The 11,817-nt window shown below is 52.3% G+C and overlaps 5 protein-coding genes across 5 annotated transcripts; 2 read left to right on the top strand and 3 right to left on the bottom strand.

Annotated features, from left to right (window-relative positions):
- Positions 1-422: 422 nt before the first annotated feature.
- Z520_01303 (uncharacterized protein) lies at positions 423-1,347 on the bottom strand (the record flags this gene model as incomplete). The annotated part of the gene is made up of 2 exons (XM_016771821.1): positions 423-1,080; positions 1,127-1,347. 2 exons carry the CDS (start codon positions 1,345-1,347, stop codon positions 423-425), a joined length of 879 nt encoding a protein of 292 aa, XP_016636960.1.
- Positions 1,348-2,652: 1,305 nt separating this feature from the next.
- Z520_01302 (uncharacterized protein) lies at positions 2,653-4,630 on the top strand (the record flags this gene model as incomplete). Its single annotated transcript, XM_016771820.1, has 2 exons — positions 2,653-3,551; positions 3,613-4,630. 2 exons carry the CDS (start codon positions 2,653-2,655, stop codon positions 4,628-4,630), a joined length of 1,917 nt encoding a protein of 638 aa, XP_016636959.1.
- Positions 4,631-5,502: 872 nt separating this feature from the next.
- On the bottom strand, positions 5,503-6,973 carry Z520_01301 (uncharacterized protein; the record flags this gene model as incomplete). The annotated part of the gene is made up of 2 exons (XM_016771819.1): positions 5,503-6,827; positions 6,883-6,973. 2 exons carry the CDS (start codon positions 6,971-6,973, stop codon positions 5,503-5,505), a joined length of 1,416 nt encoding a protein of 471 aa, XP_016636958.1.
- A 997-nt stretch (positions 6,974-7,970) lies between these two features.
- On the top strand, positions 7,971-8,373 carry Z520_01300 (mitochondrial import inner membrane translocase subunit tim10; the record flags this gene model as incomplete). The annotated part of the gene is made up of 2 exons (XM_016771818.1): positions 7,971-8,071; positions 8,175-8,373. 2 exons carry the CDS (start codon positions 7,971-7,973, stop codon positions 8,371-8,373), a joined length of 300 nt encoding a protein of 99 aa, XP_016636957.1.
- A 416-nt stretch (positions 8,374-8,789) lies between these two features.
- Positions 8,790-11,333, bottom strand: Z520_01299 (uncharacterized protein; the record flags this gene model as incomplete). Its single annotated transcript, XM_016771817.1, has 1 exon — positions 8,790-11,333. The coding sequence occupies one exon, from the start codon at positions 11,331-11,333 to the stop codon at positions 8,790-8,792; it is 2,544 nt and encodes an 847-aa protein (XP_016636956.1).
- Between the last annotated feature and the right edge of the window lie 484 nt (positions 11,334-11,817).

Below are 11,817 nucleotides of genomic sequence, written 5' to 3'. Positions count from 1 at the left end.
AGAGCCGACCTCAATGCGGCCTTCAATCTGCACGCAGTCGCCCCGACTCTGTCGTTGTTACGGACGATTTATGTGTATCGTACCCATAGTCGATCGTACTGGGAATTGACGCGCATGCGTGAGCTGAGAGCAGCCCTGAATGGGGTTGAATTGCCTGAAATCCAAGTCTACGTCCTTGAGGAAGGTGGCCAGACTGATGCACTTCTGGATCCTCGATGGGATGCACGAAAGAGCGACGACGACGAAAGACGAGGCATGATCCATAATATTTCACCCTGGTTTGATTCCCTACTGGCCGCCATCCCTGCCGCTACAAAGGGAGGTCATGCAGAAGATGATCCCCGTCTAGACCAGGTTTGCTGCGTTTTCCAACGGTCGCAGTCGAGCACTGGAGAGAGTGGCGCAGGTCTATTGTTACCTGCTTAGATGGATTGAAGAAACCTCACAATGTGGTTGCGGCCCTGGCTTTTGACCATTACCTCGGTGTGCAAAGCCCCAGCAACTGTTTTTCGATCCACTTCCAGGTTTTCTTCTCTACAGACCTGCTCCAAGGTGGCCGCTTGTCCTGAAGGCACGATCTCGTCGTTACCTGCTTCCAAAATCAACACCCTCATATTTGACCTACTCCTCCCGATCTGATTAAGAGCAGTCTTGCTATCCCATGTCGACTGCAGGAAGGGGCCCAGATATCGATAAGGGAGAAATTTTTGTGGATAAAGAGCAATGAGGATTGCTCTCAAATCCACAAAAGGTGTCTCGAGGAGGAGCCCTGAGAATCGTTGCAGGCTTGCGCTGCCGTGTCTCAATAGATTTGCAAGGCTCACAGTTGCAACTCCTGCACCAATGGACTGTCCCCAGACCACGAATCTGGTTCGATCACTGTCGTAGCGACCGAGCACCCACTCCAACGCCGCCTCGGCATCCAGCTCGATCCCGGTTTGGGATGGGCTACCCTTTGATTTCCAGAAACCGCGATAAGACAAAGCCACAATGGTGTACTTCTTTCCGGTTTCCTGTTGCAACAAGGTTTTCAAGATGCTTGAAAGATAGGGAAGCCGAGGCGGTAGCGACGATGCGTTCCTGTCGAGTTTCAGAGGTGCGGAAGCACAGAGTGTGGACTACTTACCCCTGAAAATACAGAACAACAATATGATCATTCACCTCGGTTTCGGTAGGAGCTTTCACTGAGCCCTCTAAGATCTTGATCGCAGTTCCATCTGCCGCCTTGAGGTCATGTTCTACCCATGCCACAGGCTTACAATGCAATGCATAATCGCCAACTTTTTCGGATCTGGAGAACGGTGGGGCTGAAGGCATATAGATGATTTTGTTCTGGAAGACAATCATCATGAAGCACTTGTACGTCCATAATGTCACCAGCAACCCTCCAAAGACCACAGGCGGTAAGAGAAAGGCCGGGACTGATTCCACGCCAAAATGCCGTCTAGCGATCGGTGATGGGTGGCAATTGGTGCATGGGACGTGCAGCCTCTTGTATGGAAAGCCCGCATGGCGAATCGGAACAGCTCTTACAGAAGAAAACAGCTGCCATGCTTGAGCGCATCTCATTGATACGGGTGCTCTGAACTTCAGCAGTTTGAAGTCAGTGTCGCGACATGTCTGGATCGTGACGTTTTGGCAAGCTCGCTCACCGCCAAGGCACTAAACCGAAGAGGGACAACTCCCATTCTCCATACAGAATGCTCAGCCTTGCGCCCGAGGTGGCATCGAGTCGCAGAATGATGTTGAGATCAGTGCCATGATATGACGGACCAGTGACGGAAATGCACCTCATCTCGACCCTTGAAGGCATTTCCCATAAGAACTCCCCCAGTTGCTGCTTTCCTCATGAACCTGCTCCGACCACAGCCGGCACGGATAACGATACTCGCTCGATTCTCAACCTCAACGACAAACCGTGGGTAACTTCTCGTTTGGCTCTTGTTCTTCTCTGATCAATCACTTGATCTGATCATATATCCCCTACTGAAGCTCTTATCATATTCAATCGGCGCTTCTCACCACACTGGCTTCTGTTCTCACCTCAATCTTGTACTCTCTCTTCGCTTCAAATGTCTTTTCCTCTTCACTTTATTACTTTGCCCCTCCTCTCTATTTTACTCATTTTGCCCGCGCTTCACTGTGCCTATCCCCTGCACTTCACTATCAAAACCTGCTTTCGCAACCACGATCATCTCCGCTTCTCATTTAATAAAGCATCATTCTCTCAACTCGATCCCTTTTTGCATCTTTCAAGTCGACCCCTTCTTGGACCTTTCAACTTAACCCTTCTTGCATTTTTCAACTCGATTCATCTTTGCTTTGCCAATCGACTTTCTCTCACATCCCTAGCACCGCCTTGTCTCTAACTCTCCTTGACTACCCAAGTTGTTGCGTGGCTCTTCTAGTTTGACGGTTGAATCGAAGGCCTTCCGACAGGCATTACGCCCAGACAGATCCTCAACTTTCACGTTTCGTTTGCTGTTGCCTATCTCAATCCTAAGTTTCATTGACTCCACCCTACGTTGTTACTTGCACTTCCGTATCTCAATATCTCAATTCATTATTACCTTCTTATCAATCACTCGCATCTCCAATTGACTCAATACAGCCTAGAGCTGATATCTGCACCTGGCCCTTGCGTCAGTAAATATGGACTTTCCAGATCAGCATCCTGACTCTCGCCACCTCGATTATGACCGGATGACGGAGATACCTGGCTTCGGCTTGGTCCCTAAAGGACCGCGTTCGTGTGGTCGTCTCATTGATCGAAGAGAATCTCAAAGGCCTTCTCAGCGACATGGTTCAAGCCGTGAGCAAAGCCGGCGCAACTCGGCGCAGCGAGCGCTTTTTCCCAGTCCGTCCCCGCCGGTCTTCCCTTTCAAGCCCATGACGCGGCAAACACCACCACGCCGAAGGAGAAGGTATGACAACCAGAATTTCAAAGAAGAAACCCCAGAGAATTCTCCGGCGAACGAGAAACACAAGAACCCTGTCCGTGCAGACTCTGAACTGTTTGTACCGGAATATCACTCTCCGATGCAGTTCCTCGCTGAGAGCTTTGATCGCAGGCGGTGCCAACTCAGCCACGAAGTCACACGGCGAGAAGCCCTTAGCGGCAACGCCAGTCAGCAAAAGGTGGACCACAGGGAGCGGGATCGCTTCTACGCAAGGGACCAACCTCAATATCAGAGGAGCGACTTGTCAGCGAGGAGATCATCTGAATCTATTCGCATCAAGAGAGAGGACTCTGTAGACCGCCAAAGTGACGTACCCCCAGATACCGACAACACCTCAAAGAGGACTTCGCCGCCCAGTGAACCTACGGAGTCGGGGTCAAGCGGAGGAGGAGATGGTTCTAGGCGACGCAGCTCTCCTCCCCGAGGACCAACTCCGCCAGCCCCAGATGCGCAAGGAGACGATCGCCCAAGATGCAAGTGCCCGGTAGGCCGTGACTGTCCCAGAAAGGGCGATGATCAAGTGGATTGTCGCACGCTGGTACTGGAGTTTGAGAGATGGATATGGGATCAAATAAAACAACGTGCTGAACAGTAAGTCGATATCAAACATCTGAGCTTGCTCACTACACATATTAACCGAAAGCTTGATCAGAGTACCACCGGACCGTGACCCCGAAGATGAGTCCTTCGTCACACCACAAGAGACAAGAACCGTTATTAGGCTCCTAGACCAGATTCGTGTGCGCAACCGCATGTCGATGGGCATTCGGCACATCTTTGCCAAAATACAGGACTGGATCAGACTGATGCAAAACAACTCCATGACGCAAGAGGCCCTCGACGAATCTCGGGTGTTCGAGCACCTGAAAAGATTCCTTTCGGAGGAAAACAGGCCGATCCGCGAAGAGAAGGGTGTGCCCGAGCACATCGTCGAGGACCTAACTATCCTGTACCGCAAGTGGGAGTTTGGCGATCTCGGGGTCCTTGTGCGTCGCGGACTCCGTGCACACAGACCCGGTGGCCCGCTCTGGCCGGACCCGGACTGGCAATGGAAGCGCAGCGCGGACTATTTCGGCCACGGCCACCTCGTGAACGGTCAGACCTGGCTTCTCCGCGCCGAGATGATGCGCGACGGGGCTCATGCGCCGTACATTGCGGGAATTTCTGGCAGCAAGACTGAAGGGGCACGGAGCATTGTGATGGGATACCATGACGATACCAGAAAGGAATACTACGCCGACATCGACGAGGGCGAAACAATCTATTACTACGGTACCGCTCTTCCCAGAGCGCCGGGCGACACGGAGCCGACCAACCTGAAGGACGCCGTCACCCACCGAGTCGAGCGTATCACAAAGAACTCCAAAGGTCAAGGTCCCACCGACGCGACCATGGCGTTGTTCGTCTCGTACAGAACCGGTCGCCCCGTCCGGGTCTTCCGGTCATGGAAGTTGTCGAAGATTGTGCCCCATCGACCGGTCACGGGCTTTCGGTACGATGGCCTCTACATCGTCAAGGCGCCGGAACTGGTCAAGATCGATCGCCAGATCTACCGGTTCAGGATGGAGCGCATGACAACTGGCCAAGGCCCGCTTCGACACAGCGGGGAGACTCCCTTGCAACCGGAAGGTCTTCGAGGCAGTCGAAAACGGCGACGGGACGGGCAGTAGTCGAAACCCCTTCCTCCCCCGTCCAAAAGCTGGGTAGAAGAACAAAGAGAGGAAAAGAAAAGAGATCGAGCTTCGACGAACAAGTGTGACCTGCTCTCGAACACGAGGCAGATAGGAGCTGGGCCCAACTGCGCACACGAGCCTAGGGAGCTTGCAAACGACCCACGAAACAAACGACAAAAGTAGGAAAGAAACGGGGAGCGGGAAAGAGTCACCACGACAACCCATGGATGCGCTTTGCCAAGGAGGCGCCCGCCGTCGCTCACCATCACCACCTGCAAATGATTCCGTCCGCTGCGACAGAATACAGCGACATTGTGTTTGTTTGTTTTTTCATCCTCACCCCCCTTCTCGAGCTGGCTCGCTGTCTTCCACGCGCATCCACAGAAAGCGCCTAGCTGGGCTGTGGATAGCAGGGCGGTCGGGTTGGCCGGGCGTACCGTTGATGAAGATGGCTGGGGGTATTTATTACCAAGAGCTGCGAGGCTGCGTTGGGAAAAGGGGGGCGGTTTTCCAAGGAGATTTGGTTGCGGGGATTGTCATATCGACTAGGTATTATTACAAAATACTAGTACCTCGAGAACTCGGCCGATTACAGTCTCTGCTGGACTTTCGCTCTCTTTGCCTCAAGGACGACTTTGCTGTGGTCGACATGACCAGATCTGGAAAAGGCACGGAGGTTATACATAGGTACCAGGTAGATAGATGCAGGCTTTTGGAAACATTTCTGGCATTTTTAGCTGTGTATTTGTTTTTTCCGAGATGACCTCTTTCACTTCTAGGTCGATATCTCCTTACCTACTGTAGCGACCAAATAGTCCCGCTGTTGTAATTTGACTCTCCAGCAAGCGCTCTGGGAGACACGTCTTTAGCTATTGTGACGTGCCGTTTTCAGCTCCCAGTCCTGCAGGACTTTCTCTTTCTTCTTCTGCAGCCCCCCTCGTGACGGCCCTCAAATTGCCAAAACTAAGAACATCTCCAATCCTCTCCTTCCCTGTAAAAAGCATGACCAAGCGATCAATCCCACAACCCCATCCACCCGTGGGCGGAAGGCCCCATTCTAGGGCCTGGAGGTAGTCTTCGTCAACCTTCATCACCTCCTCGTCGACATCTTCTTCCGCATCTCCGCTGGCAGATTTTGAGTCGGGCGACAGTGGGTGGGATTTCAGAGTGCCATATTTCTGTTGCTCCACGAACTTCCTCCTCTGTTCAAAAGGCGAATTCTCTTCCTCGTAGCAATTCACGACTTCCTTGCCCGCGATGAACAATTCTGCTCGTGCGGCGACTGGTTGGTCATTGGGTGCTGTGGGATGTATGTACGATTTCGCCAAGGGGGACAGACACTCGGGAATGTTTGTGATCCAGAGCGGTTTTTGTAAGGATTGTGGTTCGAGGTACATCGAGGAAAGCTTGTCCACGAGTCGAGGCACCGTGGGATTGTTGGGGAGAGGCAGATTGTGTGAATGGAAAAGTTCGAGGAGATCAGAGTGCGCGGAGGGGGAGGAGAGGTTAGGGAGATCAACTCCCAAGGCAGAGTTGAGAGAAGGGATGAAGTCGAGTTCTTCGTACGGGCCGTGAGTAGACTCGAGGAGGTATGAGGGTGCGTGCGGATACTGGTAAGGTAGAGCTTTGATGGCCAAGCCAATGTCAGAGACGAGCTGCTTCGTCATGTCCATCAGTTGGCGCAGATCGTGGCCAACGGCGTAGAACTCGCAAGTCGTGAATTCTGGATTGTGCGTTTTGTCGAGACCTTCATTCCGAAAGGACGGTCCAATCTCAAAGATCCTGTCCATGCCACCAACAACGAGCCTCTTCAGCCACAGTTCCGGGGCAATGCGTAGGCTGAGTTTCCGGTGAGGAAATTCCGTCGCCTTGGTCTCGAATGGTTTCGCGGTTGCACCGCCCGCCGCGGCAGACAAGATTGGAGTGCTCACTTCAATGAAAGAGCGCGACTCGAAGAATTGTCTCATCGTCCGGATGAGGGTCGCCCGGGCCTTGATGGTCTCTATGATTTCGGGATCTGTCTGCATTTCCACATGTCGAGGTTGGAAATTGGAGGCTGCAAGTTCAGTCGTTGCGAGGCCTCGACGCTCTACTGGGAATCGTTGGAGGCAAGGCGACAGAATGATGGGCATAGAAGAAGCCCTGATAGAGAGCTGACCATTCTTGGCCTTATATGGTCGACCGCCCTTCAATGCTTCGACCGAGAATTAACGGACAGATTTTTATGGCGTGTGCTCTGGAAGACTTACAAATATAGTCACCTCTTCTAAGCAGCCGGCAAAAGTGCTTGAAGTCGGTCAATGTCACTCCACTGTTTTCGAATGCCGAGTGAGACAACATGACCTGTATTTTCATCTGATCCTCGACAATATCAACGAATGCCAACTTGGAGCCGCTCAGCCGGATGGAAGAGACCCTTCCCAACACTGATGTTTCCGTCAGAACTCTCTGCGTCTTTGCGCCTCCTCAGGTCCAAGTCTTGCCTTCTATGCGGTCGCTAGAAACCACGCCGCCATCCTGTCCGGCATTGCTATCCACCTGCTCCTTCAGTGATTGGAAGCTTTGCGCTTGAGGCGTACGTTGATACCGTGGGTAGAGTGGTACGGTTGAACATCGTAGTTCTTCGATCCGCTCTTGCACCTCTTTAGTCGCATGCGGACTTCCAGTTTCCAACGCGCCTCGGGAGCTTGACTTTGAAGCTCCCGTCGCAAAGTATGCTCGCGGGGTGCATGGTAGCTTCTGCAAAGGAGAGTCACGCCAGAGGATTTTAGGCAGGAGAAGGCTCCCTCTGGTAGCTTCAGGGATGCTAGACGCAGTGTCAGTATCTATCTTTCCTGAATAGTAACATGAAGAGCATGCAGAGTCCAGAGCATTTAAACCATATTCAGACAATCGCCGGAGAAGTTTGATCACAAACTAGCCAAAGCTAGCATCACTCGCAGCGGTTCTTCTCGTTGTCTCGTCATTTAGGTGGGAGAGTGAGGAAGGAGAATGGTTGAGGGAGACATACCTTCCATGCGCCGGCCAACGAGTCGAACGCCATGCTCGCCACGTCGACCTTCCGTACATGAAGCTGCATGAACAGGGGAAACGACCTGAAGCCTTGAGGAAAAGGACTGGTCGAAACTGGGTCGCGAGAATGTACGCGGGAAAATTAAATGTCCGCTTAAGCTTCGGGGAAACTTTGCCTTGCGTCTCTCTCGTCCACGAACTGTGCAACTTTTTATACTACGTCTCAATAAACAGTTGACATTATCCACAGCGTGTTTCTCCAGAATATACCGTGTGCTCTTGCCCTGATAAATAACTCCTCCGAGAAGAGCCACCATTCACCACCATGTCCTTCCTCTTCGGTGGCGGCCGTCCTCAGCCGACGTCCGCAGAAAAGATCGCAGCGGCGGAAAATGAAGTTGAGATGGTCTCAGACATGTTCAATAGGTACGTATCGTGACCTTGTGGCCGATATGCGCGTCTTCTCCAACACTCTGCGAGAGATTTTGGGCCACCTCGCTCTGATGGATATTGTATTAATCCCTTTCAGGTTAACGCAGTCCTGCCTCAAGAAATGCATACCTGCCGACTACCGCGAAGCCGATCTCAACAAAGCCGAGAGCGTCTGCCTCGATCGCTGTGTGGCCAAATTCTTTGAAGTCAATATGAAAGTGTCGGAAAAGATGCAGGGCGAGGCGGCCATGAGACAAGGAGGTGGTGGTGGCGGCGGAGGTATGTTTGGAATGTAATCGTGGAAGAAGATATCAGCTTCCTTCCATCGTGTCGATGACCGTCACCTAAGTGCACATGGGATGGACTTTGGATGGGATCTATACCCTTGTCATCGCATCCATCATGGAAGTGGAAGTCTCGATTGAGGTTCCATGCTGGGTTTACAGAGTTGGAAAACTTGTGTACAGTATTTCGGCCAGATTCCATGTACGAACTGGCACAGAACAGGTCTGCTTGGTTTGTGATTTGGCCCGCGACTGGAGAGATGGCACAATGGCAGAAGCGCATCAAGTCTCAATCCTTACAACTCGAGATCAGATTGCCAACGCTCTGCCGATCACTTGAAGCAGATTCGGCGAGCTTATATACCTCCCCAACGCCTCGCTAATCTGCAGAAAGCATCACTACTCCATCAACTCGCAATATTGTTCCATTATTTCTTCGTGCCCAAAAAGTTGATCATTCGTGCAATCCATGATGAACCTGGCGGAGGTCCTTCGTCCTCACCATTCAATTCCCTCGCCCGCGCCTCGATCAACAACACATTCCTCTCAAAGTCATCCACCCCATCCTCCACCTCCTGCAGTCGACTCTGCAGGCTGTCCAATTCATAGTCCATTTTCGCACCCAACATTTCCATGCGTCGGAAACTTTCTGTCAAAGCCGTCTTCTCCTGCGACACAAGATCGGACGAGGTAGCCTGTAGGGTCTGATACTCTTCCAGGCGTTGATAGTACAGTTCGTTGAGTTCTTCAAGATGTTGATGTGCAATTCGGTCTAGGCTTTCAACATGATTGACCCGGCTTTCAGTGTATGGGATCAACCCTTGCTGAATGCGCTGGATACGTTTAGCCTTCTTTTGGGCAGAGGCCACCAGGGCATCGCGTTCAGCTAGTGCATTGGTAAGGTCTCCCTCGATTTTGCCCTTCACAACGCCTTCCTCCACGATATTTTTACCTGTGTCCAGAACCGCGCTTTCTACCACGCTGAAGGAAAGGCGTCGATTGATACGATCCTGCCGGGGACTGTCGATAGTATGGCCGATTAGTTGGATGTTGCTCTGCGTCCGTCGCAGGACCAGACTACTAGGACCCTTATATGGCATAGCAGCGGAGAAGTTGCGATAGATATCTGCTTTAAATTCATTGCGTAGATCGGCCAACTCGGCATCGACCTTCTTCCTCCTGGGCGAATCGCCTGGCAAGGCGGGGCGTAATTGCTCTCTGTGTGATGGCATTCTCTTCTCAGTCGTCGTCTGAGTTCGGCGTAGGGGCTGGCGCCTTTCGGCATGAGGCGAACCCGGCTCAGTGTGGACTAGGGCCATATCAAAGGCACGAGGTTCAGATGGAGGCGGGATCCCAGTTGTCGTCCTCGATGTGTTCTCTCGAAGGTGGGTTCTGGTCACGGCGTTTTCAACCCAATCCTGGCCCTCGTCAATATCTTTCTGATAACGATGATTATAGCTTCTCAGGCCCCCAACAGCTCCTCTTAATCGGTGTCGGCCGGATTTGGTGTCCGATTGATTCGTGTACATCGTGTCTGTCCGTTCCAGGGCGTTTCCATCCGTGGTGGAGTCATGCTGATTGCCCGTCCATAGGAAATTGCCTTGGTCATCTGTGCTAAACACTCTGCCTTGTAGATCAAGGTCACCAGTTGGCCACGCGAACGGATCGCCCGACTTGATGGGCTTTCCCTGCCAGAGCCACTTCATCTTCGGACCAGTGACCAGCTGAGCAAAACGTTCAATGTCCATGGTTTCAGCTTCCGAAATGCCGGCTTTGTCGCGACCGCCCACTATACCCATGACCATCTCCCCTCCTTTGCCACTGAGCTCAGCAACGGTGGACTTGACTGCCTTTGGTACCGTCCAACCCTCACCGCTGGCATTTTTCGCCGTCGCCCTGTGAAGACGATCGAGAGTCTCTCGATCGAGCCGTCGAGTCTTTTCCATTTTTTGGCCTTTCTGAAAATGGCCGATGGCCCTTTTCATTGAGACGGTGTCCAAGACATCCTTCCCCACAGGAGATCCGAAGGCTTTGAGGCGATTGTAAGCTCCGATTAGAAGTCCAAGAAGAGCGGCCACGGTAGTTGGTCCAAGGATTCCGTCGCTCGGTTCGACATTGTAGAAATAGGTCCCGATATCTGTCCACCAGTCGTTGACGGCTCGCTCAGTTACATCGCAAAGCAAGCCGTCGGCATATGTTGGTTGGAGTTTGTCGTACATGACCAAAGCGATCTGGCATGTTCGTACAAGTTCCATGACGGATTGATATAGTGGCACGGCCTCACTCGTCCGGTAGAGGTGGTGGAACTTAGCAACGGTACTGGACTGAGGCGGCTGCAAGTTGATGCCAGCTCTCCCTGAGCACCCCATACGTTTGAGGTCCTCGTTGACAATGAAGTCATCTCGATGCTTTCTGACATCGCCGTCCGGAACAGGAATCACGGTAAGGGCTGATGGAAACCCACTGAGGTTGGTGACCATGAGGGCGCCCAAAGGAGTGTCTTTCTCCTTGGCATGATATTGAGAGACCGCTTGGAAATAGACCTGCAGCCTTTGAGACCATGTGCTCTCATCACTGGGCACAGCAAGGACGTTGACTAAGATTGAGTGCGAAGGGTCGCCTGTGTAGGTACAAATAATAAAGGTGGGATGACTTCTCGAGCAGGCCCACTGCTCAACCACGTACATCTCATACCCTTCAAGCCGCCTCCATCGTTCTATAGCATCCGTTGCCGGATCTTCCTCCAGGTAGCGAAAAGCGACGGGATCGGCGAAAACAAGGCGCTTTCGATTCTGGCTTGTTCGTCCCTGGGTAGCTCCGGCGGAGATGGGACTGGACGACTCAACGGCATTTGGCTTTTGCGTCTTGTATTCGTCTTTTGGACTAGGTCTAGCAGATTTGTCCTTGGGCGATCCGTTGAAGGAGTTGGGATGATGGTATGGGGCCAAAAACCCAGCTCCCACGAATGACATTGTCGACCTGTGGCTGGCACAGCGTAAACCACTGTGCTAGTAACACTATTCAAACGTATGGGCTTTAAATTCTTTCATCTCGTTTGAGTGTTAAGACTCTGCAAATCGACGTTTGACATAGGGATTGTTGGGTTGGTTGACCCATCAGGATGAAGTGCCTTTAGAGAAGACAAATAGGTTCAAGTTGCTGGTTGGTCGGCAGCGGACGTTGCCACCCAAAGGGCAAGCCGGCAACCCACCTTGTCCGTCACGTCCGCTTATCAGCCATCTACCTCACACACCTCACGGGATCACGCCCACTCCATATCGAAGCTTGTTCATATGGTACTGTCACCTGCACCTCCTTGATAAAAGCACCGTCCCATACCTCCGGTCTGTACTTATCTGCCCTCCGGTCGAGATCTTTTGTCCAGCGAGCTCCCTGCAGAATCCTGAGAACGAACTGCCGACCATGGTACAAGTCACGCCAGGGTTATAGCCAAAA

This window comes from Fonsecaea multimorphosa (assembly GCF_000836435.1).
Source record: "Fonsecaea multimorphosa CBS 102226 unplaced genomic scaffold supercont1.2, whole genome shotgun sequence".
NCBI classification, from domain to species: Eukaryota; Fungi; Ascomycota; class Eurotiomycetes; order Chaetothyriales; family Herpotrichiellaceae; genus Fonsecaea; species Fonsecaea multimorphosa.
The sequence above is the reverse complement of the archived record's forward strand: the minus strand, read 5'-3'. Positions and strand labels throughout refer to the sequence as shown.